Source organism: Equus asinus, chromosome 21, assembly GCF_041296235.1.
Source record: "Equus asinus isolate D_3611 breed Donkey chromosome 21, EquAss-T2T_v2, whole genome shotgun sequence".
NCBI classification, from domain to species: domain Eukaryota; kingdom Metazoa; phylum Chordata; class Mammalia; order Perissodactyla; family Equidae; genus Equus; species Equus asinus.
The window spans coordinates 63468989-63485863 of record NC_091810.1 but is presented as its reverse complement, the minus strand read 5'-3'; the positions used below and the strand labels follow the sequence as shown (position 1 = coordinate 63485863).

Sequence of the window (16875 nt, the reverse complement as noted above, 5' to 3'; positions counted from 1 at the left end):
TCATCAAGCAAGGCCGTCAGCCTCCATGTCAGGGGTTGCACACTCGTGTGTGACGAGACCAGACAGGTCATGCAAGTGAGTAGAAACTCAGTGAGTGTTGAATTCTTGACCCCCAGACACACTTTCTCAGCGTCTTAAACAACTGGAGTATATTGTTCCCGTCACAAGGAAATAAGCTGGAAATGTGCTCCCAGCGAGAACTTTCCTGCTAAGAAGGATAATAAAGACTACATCACCCCCACGTCGGTGCAAGTCAGCCTTTGCTGCCAAACGACTTTTGCATTTACTTTTGGTCTCCAGAGCATTTGGGGAATATGAGAGTGCAGAGAAGGGATTGGTAGACCTGATTTTAGTTCCCTGGGAACTTGCCAGGGACACCATCCATGGAACACTGCAAAAGCCCAAGTTCCGTAATCTCGTAGCTCCTCCATTAAGGAGGCATGAGCTTTGCCCTGGATCCTATCTTGACAATAGGCCTCAGCGCATCTGGGGAGAACACAGGTGCAAAGTTCCTGCATCCATCTTTAATGTGCAGCAGGGAACCAGCTCTGAGCTCCTGGGTAATATCATTTACTCAGAGAGACTGGGGTGTGCTTTCTGACAAATCTAATTTGAGCTAAAATTTCAAAGCAATACAATTTGCCATCCTCATAGCACTAAGCACCGGGACCTACACAAAGGCATTCTCTGAGGATTCATCCTCTGTAGCTTATCCCTGTTGACCTCTTTGCAAGCCCCCTGAGCAGCAGTACAGGCCACACCGAGGGCAGGCGGTATTAGCCTCCTTTTATAGGCAGTAGGAGCCACCATGTATTAAGTACCTACTGTGTGCCAGATGTCATGATGGACCCTTTATATTTGCGTCAGTCATTTTGTTTAATCCTCACAGTAACTTTGCAAAAATGGGACAGATTCTTTCCATTCCACAGATGAAGAAACTGAGGAAGAGGATTTTGATAGCCAGGAATGGGATGCAGGTTCCCTAATGCCAACCACAGTTATCAGCCCTGGATCTGTTTGGCTCCCAGTGAACATGTGTGGTCTGATTCTAGCCTTCTGGAAATCTCTGTGAAGCTAAAAGACCCTACGAGCTCTCTCCGGTGCAGGGATTAGGCATTAGTGGCAGTTCCGTCTTGTAAATTGTAGACATGACTAATACAGTGTGGAGGACCAACAAAGGGCGGCCAGCTGCTTGAGAGTTTTTATCTGTGTGCCTTTAAGGGGGGGGGGGGGACGGTATTTTTATACCAGAAAGGGATTGAATTTCAGAAAAGAGTAGCCTTCTCCCTTCCCCCAAAAAGAACACTTGGAAACCTTTCGTAAGATACTGTGTCGTCCTGTCCTCTGCTCGCTGTGCCCAGGGATGCGGCAGGGCCTGACGTTTGAGTTGCAGGAGCTTTACGTACTTTCAGCTGGAATGGTCCAATTCAGGCCTGTTTCTGTGCAACAAGACCTCACGTTTCCCTGAAGCTCAGTGATACCCTAGAGCCTGCTGGTTTCCTGCAGCCCTCCTTCGCCTCTGTAGCCACACAGGTTTTTTGTTTTATTTTTTTAACCTTTGTAACAATCTCAGATGCTGGTTTCTTTGCCCTTCTTTTTTCTTTCTTCTCTCTACCTGTTTTCACGACAGTTCCCCAGCCGAGGCATCCCTCGGGACATGCTTACTTTGGGGAGTACTAAATAAGACTGAGGAAGCCAATAGGCTCGGCGCTGTGAGGTCATGTTAATGGAGGCTTGTGATAAACCGGCAGTGCCCCCCGTGGCGTGGTGTATGGGGGAAGAATGCCTCGGCTTCCTGCTTACGTCTCTACCACCCACTTCCCCATTTCTCTCCAGGGGATATAGGGGTTTCTCATTTCCTTAGAAAAATGGATTGAGCCACACTTACTAATAGACAGGGTCATATACCCGGTTTCCTCTCTGGCCCCTTCATCCACGTGGCTGCATGGACAAGGCCCAGGACCTAGCAGTGCGGACCAGGTTGAGCTCTCTTATTAATCCTGATTGCTTGTATGGGGAACTGGACATGCATGAGTGCCCCAAAATACGTGTTCAGAGATGTTCATTACAGTAGTGTTTGCAATCCCAGAAGAACTAGGAACATCAGAATGCCGGGCAGTAGGGGAAAAGTTAGATTATGAGGTGTTAGTGCCGTGACAAGAAATGAGGTCAGTCTGTTTGGACTGAAATGTAAAGATGCCTTTGGTATCTTTTTAAATGGGAGGTAGGGGGGAAATGTTGCATAACTATATGGCTCCATTTGTATAAAAGTGCATGTTTGCCTTTACCCCATGGGAAGATACTTTTTACTCCAGGTTGTTCTGTCCAAACTGGATTTTGTTTGGTTACCATGAACGTGAATTATCTTTTTTATTTTAAGCATTTTAATGTTTCAAAAGTAATACATGGCTAGTTTATGAAAGAAAAATAAATTTAACTGCCACCTATAAAAGGGTACAAAATGAAAACTAAAGTCTCCCACTCCTCAGAGGTAACTATATTTAACTGTCTCTGCATTTTAAAAAAAAGGTAAGGAGTCCTTTACTTGGCAAATAACAAATGCGCAAAAAAAACCTTCCCACACTCCCTAACCGCTGTGTGCCTCTGTCCCCCCAGGGTCTCTGCTTTAATGGCAGTGCCTTCGTCTTGTACCTCTCGGCCGCTGTTGTGGATGCATCTTCTGTCTCCCCGGAAAGGGAAGGTCACAACTTCAACAGCTGGGCGGCCTCGTCGGTGAGCGACCCTCTCATCCCACACCCCCCCACCCCCCACCCGGGGATCAGGGAGGAGGACAGAGTTATCTGTGCGAAAAAGCCCCCCCTGCCGTAGTGACACACTGACAATTAGCTTATTGGTTTGAAAGCATCAAACATTGGTGGGACCTCCTGATGGCCTGAAGTGCAGAGAGCTTGAAAGACTCTGCTTGAGTGAAAGCCAATGGCTGGAACAAAATAAGTATTTGAGGGAGAAAAGCTGTTTGAGGCATTCTAAGAATAATTCTGCTGCCTACAGTTTAAGGGGGGAGAGAGTTAGAGAAAATGAATACTCTATGATTCTACTTGCTTTTTTAAGAAGTAGAAATGTTTGTTTATGCACTGAGAATGCCTAGAAAAATAGACACCAACGGAGGTTGCTTCCAGGGACTGTGATGGGACCATGAGAGGAGTGGAAGGAGGGACTTCTGCTTTCTAATCTATGTGCTTCTGTATTGTTTGCATTGTTAAACCATAAATGTGTATTGTTTTTCTAATTAAAAAAATAATTTTAAAAGTTTCTCTGAGATTGGCCTTAAAATATTCCAAGCCCAAAAGATGTATTTGGGGGGTGGGTTGCAATTAGACAGGAATGCCAGAATGAGAATGTTAAAGCTGATTGATGATACATGAGTGTTCATTATATTCTTATATTTGTATTTGAAAATCTCTGTTTAAAGGTAGAGAGCATGGTGCCCGTGAGAATCACAAGCTTTGGCAGCGCTGGGTTCAAGTTAACACAGAGCAAGAACCAGCTGGAACTGGGTGGTGGCTGCCTCTTAAGAGGGGCCTGCGTTTTCCCACTCACCATTCACACCGCAGACGTGATGTGGGTTCATCCCTTCCTCCCACCCACTCGACTTGTTTGTTTAAGTGACCCTGTGGTGATTTGAGGTTAAACCCTAGTCTAAAATTGCCTGGACTAAATTAGAAACACATGTGCTTTTCTTAGATGTATACCACACATAGTCACCCCTACGTGAACATCCTGGGGTTATTTGAGCAAAACTACAAGCCTTCCATCTATGTTCCAAAAAAGAAAGACATCATAGCCGGAAATCATTTCCAAAGAAAGGTAATTGAACCAATATAATAAAGCAGTTTTAGATGAGAAAGCCTAGAGCCAAGGGATGCTGTGAGTGCATGATTCAGTGGAGGTGAAACGATCTCTCTCGCTTATTGGAACGTGCCCTGACTAAGCCGTCTTTCTATTATGCTTTGTTTTCTCCAGTTCTTCGCCTTCCTGGTCACCATCTGCTACGCTGGAAACACATATTTCAGTTTTATAGCTTGGAGATCCAGGACCATACAGTGATTTGCCATTTTGAGAATTCAAAGGGGTGAAAAAAACCAAACATAAAGAATCTCACTGTAAGAACAGCTGTAGGTATAATGTATATTTCCAGAGAATTGTATTTAACTAATGTTTTTATATACTTAGTTAAATTTTCTCAGAGTGGTTTGTTACAATTAAACTGGATACTTATTTGCAAAGTGCTATAGCTTATAATGAACTCTCAAATATCTTGATGTCTTCATAGACCTTATTTTCTTAGACAGTGTATAAATAGATAAATTGCTAATATTAAGAATATGTCGTTTGTAAACTTAACTTTTAAAATGCCACATTCTTTTTTGATTAAATATTTCAAAATCCCCAGTAACTTGTCTGATTTGAGAAAGGAAACCTGCTGCTGAAGCCAGAGGCTGGGTGCTTTGGGTACATCTTCATCCTCACTGGGCTGCCCAGGCGTGATATTGCCAGGAGATGCTTGTCCACAGTCACCAGCTCAGGGTGGTAGGAGAGACCCATCTCTCCAAGTCTGGGGACCGTTGGTGTTTTGTGTTCTCACATGCTAACCAGTTAGCTAGAAAGTATCTGATGTCACACTGACCTTGGAACTCAGTAGTAGTGCTGTAGTGCTGAGGATAGTGGTGAGTACAGTGACTCATGTGCTAGTGGGATTTTTTTAATATTAAAATAAATACAGGGGCTGGCCCCGTGGTGAAGTTCACGGGCTCTGCTTTGGTGGCCCAGGGTTTCACGGGTTTGGATCGCAGGCACAGACCTAGCACCACTCATCCAGGCCATGCTGAGGCGGCATCCCACATGCCGCAACTAGAAGAACCCACAACTGAAAATGTATACAACTGTGTACTGGGGGGCTTTGGGGAGAAGAAGGAAAAATCAAATAAAAAAAAAATACATAACCATTAAAAGGATAAATACTTACATGTACCTTAAAATCATCTTGCTGACCACAGTGACATGTGTACCATATTTTGTGGGAAATACTGGACCAAAAGTTCTCGAATCTTCGGTCTCCAGCACTAATATTTTGTGACATCATTATCAGATATGATCAGACAGTGGGCAGAGCCCCATCAGCAAGGCAGCTGTGCACTTAGAGGAAGTGTTTTTAGGTAAGACGGTTCTTGGTATGGCAGTGTATCTTGGGTGATTTTTCAACATGAGCTTCTCTTGAAAAACAAAAAACCACAGAAACGTTAGTATGGTTGCTGACACTGAAGACAGTTTCAGCCATGCACTCTGTCGGCATAACCCCATACCCGCCTCTCTTCTCTCCATGTTTAGCTGTGCTGTTTCTGTCTGTTGTTTGTGGTTTGTGTCGGTCTTCCTGTTTACCTGATTCTAATTCCTTATCCAAGCTCTGTTTACCCCTATGTAGGAGAGGTGAGATTTCTTCAGTGTCTGATAACACTCACCCCAGACCTTTGAAAGAAACAGTGAAGGATGTGCTTGGGTTGTGGATCCAAAGAGGTGGTAAGGAGGGGGCACCAAGAATGAGAGGTGGTGTAGGGTATGGATATAGGTGGGGTGTGTGTTGGGAGCACAGAGGAAGCCGCTGTGAGTCCAACATTTAGTAAGCCTCGAAGGTTGAGCTTGAGCAACACAGACCTGCAGGTGATCACGGCTGCCATCTTTTTGGAGCTGTATTCCCCGTCATCACCAGGACAGCCTCTGACTCACTGATTGTGCAAGAAAAGCTGGGATAACGAGAGTTCATGTGGTCTGCCTCTGCGTCCATCTCTCCCTCTCAACACTCACAGAGGCATATTCATCTCCCATGTACTCCATAGTGGGTTTTTTTCCTTCTTCCCTCCAAAGCCCCCCAGCACATAGTTGTATATTCTAGTTGTAGGTCCTTCTAGTTGTGCTATATGGGACGCCATTTCAACATGGCCTCATGAGCGGTGCGTGAGGATCCAAACCGGCGAAACCCTGGGCCGCAGAAGAAGAGCGTGCGAACTTAACCACTGAGCCACTGAGCCGGCCCCCTCCATGGGTTTTTAAGTACTTTATATTGCAATCAAGCCTCCATAAAAGGCAGAAACACTATAACCTACAGAGGTCTGTTTCTGGAAACAGTCATAAAGAAAGAACCCTGTTTTATGTTCTCTCTTTCTTTATGCGATTTCTGTAATCACGGCCACATTTATGGGAAATAATTTCTGAGGTGAAAAGTTCCCTAAACCACTTTGAAATATCTTCCAAATAGACTAGAACTGTAGATCTTTCTTGAGCGGTAGCACCAAAGAGATCTATTTCAAGAGAACAGTGACTCGTTTGTGTCCACGCAGGGTACTTGCTGGCTTATCTTTATTTGTGGTTTTTCAGGAGCATGACCCTTTGTGTTGCCCTGAGAGTTCACACACACAAAATTAAAAAAAAAAAAAGAAAAACCAAGCAAACCAAAAAACAAAACAAAAGCATTTGTTTTTAACTGAAAGGAAATTATTATTTCCTCTTTTGAATATTGAGAAACTTTGTTCATGAATAATTTTTAAATGTGGATTTTTAGACAACAAAATGATTCTCTATTGTTCTGATGAAGGTCTAAGTTTTGAACTGGATTTGCTTTAATTTTTCTCTTAAGAAAGAAGAAAAAACGAAAAATAGAGCCACATGCAACACAGCCAACATAACAAGCAGCATAGGTTTCTGGGGTTTGAAAAATATTATTACAGGAAGAGTATACAGTGTGCTTAAGCTCTTCTCCGCCATCTGTGCTCGCCATCTGCATTCACCTCTCAGCCCTTCCAAAACCATCACGTCCTCTCTGATGGAGCTGAGTCGGTTTTCAATTTGATGTATTTACCCACTCATGGCAAATCAATGAAATGCTTTAGGCAGTGAAACTCTTGACTGCTATTTCCAAGTCATAGCCCCAAAAGATAAGTATTTAGCCAATATTAGAAAACCTAGAGACAGCAATGTTCAATATCAATTATTTTTGTACATTTTTAAATTGCTCCCTTCATAGGAAAATCCCTTCAGGGCATCAGCACGCAAAAGATTTTTAACTACGTAACAGCTCTCTGCATAGAGCACAGACATTTAAAAACACAAACTGAAGATGCAGCCCTGGGTAGAAAATCATCTTAAAGTTAGTATTTCTGTCCCCTAGACAATCACTATTTTAGTTGAAAAGATATATTTTTCACAGAAAAAAAATAAACCAGGCATATAAGGCAAGGTGCACATGTGTGCAAACATACACCAAAAGGTGGCAACCTAAGGAGCGTTTGTTAGCTTGGCCTTCTGCAGAAGTTCTGGCAACGTCCTGCTGCCAACTGTGAATTGTAAGTAGACAGGAAGGTGAAATGACTGTTCCAGTGTTGGTGACTTAGAATAATAGGGAAGATTAGAATATATACTGTTATAAGGCAGAGAGTAAGTAAATTTAGCTGTTTGGCAAAAATAAAAGAGGCTAGGGTTTGGGGGAAAGTGCTTAGCAACATAGAGGTGATGACTTTTCAGAAACTGAGGAAGCTGAGTGGCAAGAAAGTTGTTGGCTGAGGAGACGTTCCTTTTGGAAGGTATGTTTTGAGAAACTTTGTTGTGGGTGGCAGATTTTTTTTCTAGAATATTAAGAATAACTAAATCCAGAATGTAACAGACTCTGTCGCTGCCTCTTCAACATCTCTTCTCCTTCCTCCTCTTATCTAACTACCCTAGTTTTCATTCAGTATTCACACCACCCACTTATGCCCCATCTACTTCAGGGGAAGCTGACTCCACTGTAACTCTAGGAATCGAGCCTGTGGCTCTGTCTAATCTAACCCGCCCTCTGGCCACAGTGATTGGCTCAGGGATGGGCATGTGATCCAGGGCTTGCTCAGGAGTTCTGGGAGAAACATTCTGAGGAAATGTGTGGGCAGGAAGTTGTTGGCAAATATACTGTGACCACAAGGGGGAGCCAGTCATAGTCTGAAGGTGACTGGAAGAGCAAAGAAATGGAAAGAAACGGTCATGATTACATCATTGAGCCACTGAATCGGTTCAGCCCTGAATGCTGTCAAACTCTGGACTTTGCAATTCCATAAGCAATTATACCCACTTTGCTTAAACTAATTTCTGTTACTCGTCACAGTATGTATGCATCCTCTTAACCAATACACAGGACATGCTGACAAATGGCTTTCAAGCGAAGGCATAAGGTTCTGATTTGCTTTCTAATAGTAAGTCACCATAGGGCCCTATGTGGATGGCAGTAATGGTGGGCAGGGCAGCTTTAGCACCAGTGTTCATTAGCAATAGAAGGGTAGAAAAGGAAAATTTCAGAGTCCACTTGAGAGAGAGACTCAAGCCTTCCCAAGGCTATTGTTTAAGGATGGCAGTAGCATGGGAAGATCCCAGAAAGAGAAACAGCAGGGAGGATGTGTACTCAGAGGTGCTTTCATGACCTGTTTGGTCATTGTAATAGGAAAACTGAGCGTGAAGGAGGAAACAGGAACAATCTAGCCTCCAGCCATTTTAACTTACAATGAGAACTCCACCTTGTTGTGTCTCAAAGACAAAGAGTCAGCTCTTGAGAAGTGGCTTCCCCTTATGGAAGTAAGACGGCCATTATGTGCCAAAGAACATTGGCCCTCTAAGAGTGAGGATTAGGCCTAACCTCCTGACATTTAGGGAAAAGGGCTGAGAAATGAAAGGTGGTACCTTTTTTTCAAATTAAAACCACAGTGAGGTGCTATGTCCTACCCTCTAAAATGGCTGAAATTAAAAAGACTGGCAATACCAAGTGTTGGCAACATTTGGGAGCATCTAGAATTCTCATACATTGCTGGTGGGAGTGTAAAATGGTACAATTATTTATAAAGTTAAACATACACTTATAATATGACCCAGCAATTCCATTCCTAGACATTTACCCAAGAGACATATGTCCATGAAAAGACTTATGCAAGAATATGCATAGCAGCTGTAATTATAATTGGCCCAAACTGGAAACAAATGACTAACAAATGGTGATAAACAAATTGTAGTGTAATTGTACAATGGAATACTACTCAGCAATAAAAAGGAGCAAACTACTCATACAAGCAACAACATGGATGGATAACTGAAATATCCTGAATGAAGGAAGCCAGATAAAAAAATATAATGTTTGATTCTATTTATATGAAATTCAAGAAAAGGTCAAATAAACCTATAGTGACAGGAAGCCAGTCAGTGATTGCCTGGGGTTAGAGGTAGAAGGGATTGGCTAGGAAGGGGCACAGGGAATGTTCCAAGGTGATAGAAATATTCTACATCTTCATTGTGGTGGGGGTCGCATATGTGTATACATTTGTCAAATTCACAGGCTGTTTACTTTAAATGGGTGCATTTTATTTTGTGGAAATAACAGCTTGATAAAGTTGATTTTAAAAGAAAAAAAGGTGGGGTATTTTTAAATGTCCATTACAGCCCTTATCCCATCTGCCATGCTGTAGAATTGTTTGTTGCCGTCTGTCTCCCATCTGGTTTGTGATCTCTGGAGAGGTGGGATGGTGGGTTTTCATCTTTGTCTTCTCTCTGGAGCTCAGCACAGTGCGTGGAACAGTGTGTGTGTTCAATAAACATCAGCTGCAGTGAAGATACTGGGAAGTTAATGGAGAGTCCCAGAAGACCTTGAAGGATTAAGATGAGAGAAACCAACAGAGGGCGGGCCTGAGCATGGCTGTGAAACCAGTGCTGTCAGAATGTGAAACTGCCAGGCGATGCGGGCAGGGAGATGTGGGCGAGAGAGGGCTCTGTGCATTACCGGGGGACCCAGCACTGTGCAGCTGGAAGGGACCTGAAGGTGAAGAGCTAACTCGGTGGATCAATTTATGGTGTTCGGAAATAGATGGTCAGAAAAGTGCTAAGTGAGAGCTACCAGGTGGTTACTGAGCTAGGTACCTGGGAAAACCACAACTTGCTGATTGATTTCTGGAACGTATAAATGACTAATTGCCTAACAACTTCAAACGATTTAATGACACAGTATTAGGCTGAACCATTTGAAGTTGCCAACATTTGACTCTGACCTACAAAAATGGCAATTTCATGTGATTCAACTTACAACTTTATCATTTACAAATTGCTTTCACACAAGATGCCAGTTGATACTCAAAACATCTTTGCCTTAGATAAAGCAGGTGTCCACAGCCCCATTTATCTGATAAGGACAACTGAGGCTTCATTAGTGGTCAGCAACTTGCTCAATGTTACACAGCAAGTAATTAGAATTGGACATGGAGGTCTTCTCACTCCTGGTCTCCAGCTCCTCCAGCCTAGTCAACTGGAAACATCTGTAGCGTGAGGAAAGGAACCAGTTGAGAATTATATAGGATGTGGTGACAAAGTGGTACAACATTCCCAGAAATCTATTTGGCAATATATATAAAGAGTCATAAAAATATTCAGTCCCTTGGACTTGTGGATGTCTCTCTTAGGAGTCTAAGATTCATGGACAAAGATATTGTAGGGGAGGAAGAAAGATCCTCTACCCTCTGGGTTCTTCCAGCTGAGCTATGCGTTAAATTCACATGAGACAGAATAACAGCAGAAAATCAAACAAAGCTTTATAACGTGTACACATGGGAGACACTCAGGAAAACTGAGCAACTCACCAAAATGGTGGAGGCTCTCACCTTTTTTTTTCTTTTAAAGATTTTATTTTTTCCTTTTTCTCCCCAAAGGCCCCCCCCCCGGTACATAGTTGTATATTCTTCGTTGTGGGTCCTTCTAGTTGTGGTATATGGGACACTGCCTCAGCGTGGTTTGATGAGCAGTGCCATGTCGGCTCCCAGGATTCGAACCAACGAAACACTGGGCCGCCTGCAGTGGAGTGCGCGCGAAGTTAACCACTCGGCCACAGGGCCAGTCTTAAATACCATCCTCAGCTACAGGCAAAGGAGGATGTTGGGGATGGTGGTTGGGGGCTTCAAAGGAGAGGAAGGCAATTCACATGGAAATGGAAAAGCAAATGTATAGTAAACAGAACTTTCATAAGAGTGGGTTTAGCAAGGATCCAGTGTACTGGGAACGGGCCTTTATTTTATTTTAAATTTGTTTTAGGCAGTTAGGTGGAAGGTAAAAGTTTCTTTCAGAGGGGCCGGCCCGGTGGCGCAGCGGTTAAGTTCGCACGTTCCGCTTCTCTGTGGCCCGGGGTTCGCTGGTTCGGATCCTGGGTGCGGACATGGCACTGCTTGGCAGCCATGCTGTGGTAGGCGTCCCACGTATAAACTAGAGGAAGATGGGCATGGATGTTAGCTCAGAGCCAGGCTTCCTCAGCAAAAAGAGGAGGACTGGCAGTAGTTAGCTGAGGGCTAATCTTCCTCCAAAAAAAAAAAAAGTTTCTTTCAGAGTCTTTTGTTCTTACAAATAATCAAGGCAAGGCAAAGAGACACATTTTGGGGAGGCCAGTTCTGATCCCCCACAATGTTATCCTGATCTTCTGTATAATAGGAAAACAAACTATATCAGCCTAAACCCCTAAAAGGAGGAGAATGGTTACATAAATAATTAAACCCATTGATGGAGCCTTTAGAAATTAATGCACCACAACCCACCCACTCCCAAGTTTATTCTGGTTTATTCAGAACCAGAATTGGTTAGCACCATCATTAATGATTTAGCTTTGTATTTTTAACACAATTCTCAAGCTGTGCTGAACTGTGGTTGCTAGATTGGTTATTAAACTGAAGATCAGTTAAAGTGCTGTCTTTCTAAAAATACGTAATGGAGAATCATAACTTATACATACACACAAAAATCAATGCTGCCAAAAAATGGTTGGCAAGGAATTTTTAATAGGAAACGTTTGTGGTATACCTCGGGGTTTACAAAAGGCGGAGCAAAGCAGATTGTAAAGAATGGTGGGATCATGGGGTGATTTTTGTTTTCTTTGTTTTTCTGAATTTCCCCCAATTTTCTACAATGAACAGGAAATACATTCATAATCAGGAAATAAAAATTTTTAAATCAAAGACAAGATAAGGCAGTGGTTTCAGCAGGTTGGAAAAACCAAGGTCCTCACTATTAGTGGAAAACTAACATATTCAAGTCCCCCCAGAAAGGTGGACAAGTGGCCAGAGCAATTGTATGAAGACCATTCTGGGGGCCGTACCCATTGCCTTTGTCTCCCTTTGAAGGGAAGTGCAGTCATCTTTGGCCATCATTTATCTCATTTATGAAAGATTTCACAGGTAAAGTAGGAAAGAGAGCCTCCTCTGCTCTGCCCTCCCCGCCCCACCCCTCCCCTGATAACTTCATAGAAGGAATGCTGATTCTGGTAGAAAACGTTAGCACAAAAAGCTAATTATTTCTTGCATTGGTATGTTGCTTTATTATCTTTCTTAACATTTTCAAATACATTTCTGTTTGAACCTCAAAGACAAGTGGCATCAGCCCATTTCACAAATAGCAACACTGAGGTCCAGACAACCTCACTTGCAGGCAGACCAGCAGCCAGAGTCCCATCTCCTTATTCCAAAGGTTGAGCAAACAAAACCAGGACCCTTACGCAGACCCTCCCCCTGCCCCACCCCTTCTAAATGTCCAGCCCTAAAGCATGGGTAAGCAACTCATCAGCAAGTTACAGCCACTGGAGAGCATTCATGAAGCAGAGTGTCTACAGGGAGCCTACAGTTTACTTGAGGAGACATGGAAAACACAGAAAATCATCAGAAAATGAGAGAAAACTGTCTAAGGCCTGGCTTCACTGCCGGATCCATCAAATGTCACCATGCTCTCATGGGCCAACACCAAACCTTCTCTCCTTGCCCATCGTATTGGAGTAGACAAACATGGGCTAGTACCAGTCTGCTAAATGAGAATCCACCATATGGTGGTTTTTCCAGAGATAGAATGGGCAGGAGGAAGAGGTAATTTAGGAACCACCTGTGCAATTCAGCGCCAAATTCCCTAACGCAGGCTAGAACCAAGACCAAATGGTTAAAATGTGTTAGCAATGTTGCTTGTCCCTCAGTTCTGCACAGACCTCTCTTTTGTGTATCTGAGGGACCTGGGACAAAGCATATAAGCTGGATGAGGGTTATGAGCAAAGAGGGCAGATGAACCAAGGACAGCCCCAAGGCTTTTGGGTTTTTCATTTTGTTTTGTTAGGTCCTGGCTCAAAATGCTGTTTGCACCTCTCTGTCAATGCCCCAACCTGCCAGGACCAGCCACCTTTCATTCCAGCCTGTTTCAGATTCCTCTAACATGTACCAAATGCCTGAACAAATGGAATCTCATTTAGTCCTCACAACAGCCCTGCGGGTAAGCAATGTCACCCCCGCTTTGCAGATATGGAGATTCATGCTCAGAGTGGCCCTGAGGCACCTGGATTCCAAGCCAGCTCTGACTCGAATGCTCTTTCCACCCTACGCTTTTCTTGAATCGTCAGATATGTTTCCTCTAATTTTCTCCCCATTTTCAAGTAGAGGATTATTCTGTATGCACAACAAACAATGCAGACTGAGCATTCATGTTCAGGCTTAGTTTTAATTTGATAGAACAGTGAAATTGATCTGATCTGTTCAATGATAGTCACAATTATTCTTGGACTGCATGGCAATTAAGCATAAATAAAAGGTAAACAGTTCTTCACTATCAAATTTAAAAAGTACGAAGATGCACTATTGTGTGCGAGGCATTGTGATTGGTGCTGAGGATGTCAGGATAAAGGCCAAAAGAGCCTGCACACTTCTGAGGACTTGCCATGTGCCAAGCACTGTGCGGACAGCTTTCCATGCCTTAATTTGTCTAATCCTTATAGGAGGCGTGGCAGGTTATATTTTTCAAAGATGACATGACAATATTACCATGCAACTTCCTAATCAAATGGTGGATATTATTTTACTACCCTCTTGAATTTGGGCAGGCCCTGTGAACTCATTGACTAGTAGAATACAGAGAAAGTAATAATGTTCCAGGTCCAGGCATAGCCCTTAGCTGGCCTGGGAGCGTCCTCTCCCTGCCTCCTGGAATACTCACTCCAATGCTGCCATGCTCTAGGAAGTCCAAGCCACATGGAGAGGCCGCCTGTAGGCACTCCATATGACAGCCCTAGCTGAGGTCCTGGCCAACAGCTGCCACCAATTGCTGACCATGTGAAAGAATCTTCTTGGACGTCCGGCCCAGTTGAGCCTTTGGATGGCCCCAGCCCCAGCTCCCATGTGACTACACCACATGAGAAATCCCAAGTGAGAACGGCCCAGCTGAGCTGGTCAAATCATGAGAACCATGAGAGGGAGTAATAAACTATTTTAAGCTCCTAACCTTTGGGCTGGTTCGATATGCAGATGATCATTGGATTAGGAAGTATAGGCGCAAGTTTTCATCTTCATTTTACAGATAGAGAAACTGAGTCCTGGAGGGGTTAGAAATTCCCAAGTTCACAGAGCTGGTAGGTGGCAGAGTTACGATTCAAACTCAAGGCAGCGTGACCCTGACTGCAATTTCCGCACGTCACTTCTTCCCCCTGGGAACTCCTAGCCTGGGAAGAGAGACAGCCAAGGCTGAAGGGGGGCGGTGTCAGACACTTGCAATGTGGGTGCAGGGCTGGGTGCACACACAAGAGGGAGGGGACCCACCCACTTTTGCCATGTTGTCCTGCTACCTCTCCAGCCTCATCTAGCACCTTCCCTTCCTTTGGACTCCATGCTCAACTCTGAATAAACTTTACGCCCTATGATACATCATGCTTCTGTGTATTTGTCTGAACTCTCTTCTCCACTCACCAATGGCTGATTAACAACTCTTTATCCTTCAGTGTGTGGTTAAGATGGCCCCTCCTCCAGGAAGTCATCCCTGACCTCTCCACCACTCCCCAGTAAGGGTAAGATGTGCCTCATGGACTCCCACAGCACTCCACTTTTACCGGATCATTAGCTTTCACCATACCGTATTAAAATTGCCAGCTTTGTTGGTCTGTTTCCTTTTTATCAGGAAGCTCCCAAAGGGCAAAGAACATGTACTTCCGTGTCTGACATAGAGCCTGGCACTTTGTACTTGCTCAATAAATACTAGTCGAATGAATGCCATGGGAGATTGCTCACTGCTCAAAGATGCCTTCCCACAGGCAGTGACATTTCAGCTGGACTTTCTTGGCTTGTTGGGAATTTGCCAGGTCAACAGTTTTCAACTGTGGGCATAAATACATCAAAATGACCTGTGGAACTTTTTCCAAACATGGATATCCAGGCTCCACCTGGGTGCCCTAAATCACAATCTCCAGGGCCAAGCCTGGGCAGGTATAGGATGTACAGGTTTCACAGGTGATTCTAATGTGCAGATCACAGCGTGGAAAAGGGAAAAATAAGCAAGATATTCTCTGCAGAGAATAACAGGAACCAAGATAGGAATGTGCAGCAAAGGTGCTCCAATCAGGGTGCTATCATCACAATAATAGATATCTCATCATCATCATCATCAGTGTCAGCAACATTTCTCAACATTTGACCTATTTTAGCTCCTTTGATCCTCATAGCAACCATTGCCTACAAAAAGCACAAATCCTAAAGCTGGTGTCCACAGTGCTGCTGGATCTGCCGCAGGCCTAACTCTCCAGCCAAGCCCCCAGCCCTTCTCCACATGTCCCCACGCTCCAGCTACACCACACCACGGGCAATTCCTGCAATCCCCGGAGCTGTTTCAGGCCTCCTGCCTCGGCATGTGCCGTTCCCCCTTTGCCCACCCAATATGTTTTCAATCACCCTTCAAGATGCAGTTCCAAGCAGCAACTCTGTGAAAGTTACTCCTCTCCATTCACGACAAACATTGCTCCCTCCTGTGGGCCATCCCCGCAGCTCTGTATTAAGCTCACAGATACGTGTGGAGTGCCCCTTTGGGCCAGGCACTCTGCTAAGCACTGGGCATGAGTGAGAACCCTCCAATCCAGACCTGGGCTCCGCCCCGTGGAGATGACAATCACAGCTCCCTCTGCACCTGACTCGATTCCCTGTATTGTTATAGGCTGCAGACTCCCTGGGCAAGGAGTTCCTCTTCTGTGAATTGTTCTCCTTGGCATGTGGAAGGGTCCAGTAAGGTCTGCTGAATGATGGATGAGTCACAGCTAACTGGGAGAAGCCTCCTTCTCCTCCCTCCCCCTTCCAGTGACCCTTCCCCCGGAAGCTCTCTCGATTACTCAGACTGCCTGAAATTCTATTACAGATGCAAAGTCCTTTATTTCACCCTTACAGATGGTCTCTGAAGCTCATGGTTATGGAAACAGCAATGTGCTGGGGGTCCTTCAGCCTCTAGGTGATGGAGTCTTCTTGTCCCAATATATAGGACATAAGGAATATTGAGAGATATATATACAAAAAGGTAACATGTATTACTATTAGCCAAACACTATTGGAGGCACTGTCGTGTGTATCATCCCATCCATGTCTCCTAGTTGCCCCAAGGGATCAGTTCTGTTGTTGCTCCTTTTTACACATGAGGAAATGGAGGCTCAGAGAAGGGTAGTAACTTGCCCAAGGACACATGTCTAGCAAGTGATGGAAACAGGAGCCAAACCCAAGTGGTTTGGTTCAAGTCCTGCCCCTCAGTCACACAGCTGGGCAGCAGACACAAAGGTTTCAGGGTCCCGCGGCGCCAAGGACCACACTCCTTGTTGGCCCTCAGCGGTGAGCACACACTGCTCTCCATCAGCCAGGCCTCAGCCACTCTGTTCCACTCACCCCCTCCCTGTTCCTCTCACGGCCCACCCAGCCTCATGGCTTCCACCTTCTCTCCAGGTGTCCTTTGGCTTCTGCTGCCTCTGCCAACGGCTAACCCCTCCAGTGCCTCCCAGTCAGACTCCTCAGGAGCTATTGGGCACAGCTCTCATGTCAGGCCACT

The 16875-nt window shown here is 44.5% G+C and overlaps 1 protein-coding gene across 3 annotated transcripts in view; it reads left to right on the top strand.

Annotated features, from left to right (window-relative positions):
* The window catches only part of CMTM8 (CKLF like MARVEL transmembrane domain containing 8), a 104261-nt gene extending 89205 nt beyond the window's left edge, over positions 1-15056 (top strand). The window contains exons 2-3 of one of the 3 annotated variants that reach the window (XM_044754640.2): positions 2617-2733; positions 3985-15056. In XM_044754640.2, coding sequence (XP_044610575.1) covers positions 2617-2733; positions 3985-4068 — 201 coding nt within the window. In that variant the 3' untranslated portion in view covers positions 4069-15056. The remainder of the gene's footprint in view (positions 1-2616; positions 2734-3984) is intronic. The other 2 variants (XM_014827176.3, XM_014827175.3) reach the window with 2 other exon arrangements.
* Positions 15057-16875: the final 1819 nt, after the last annotated feature.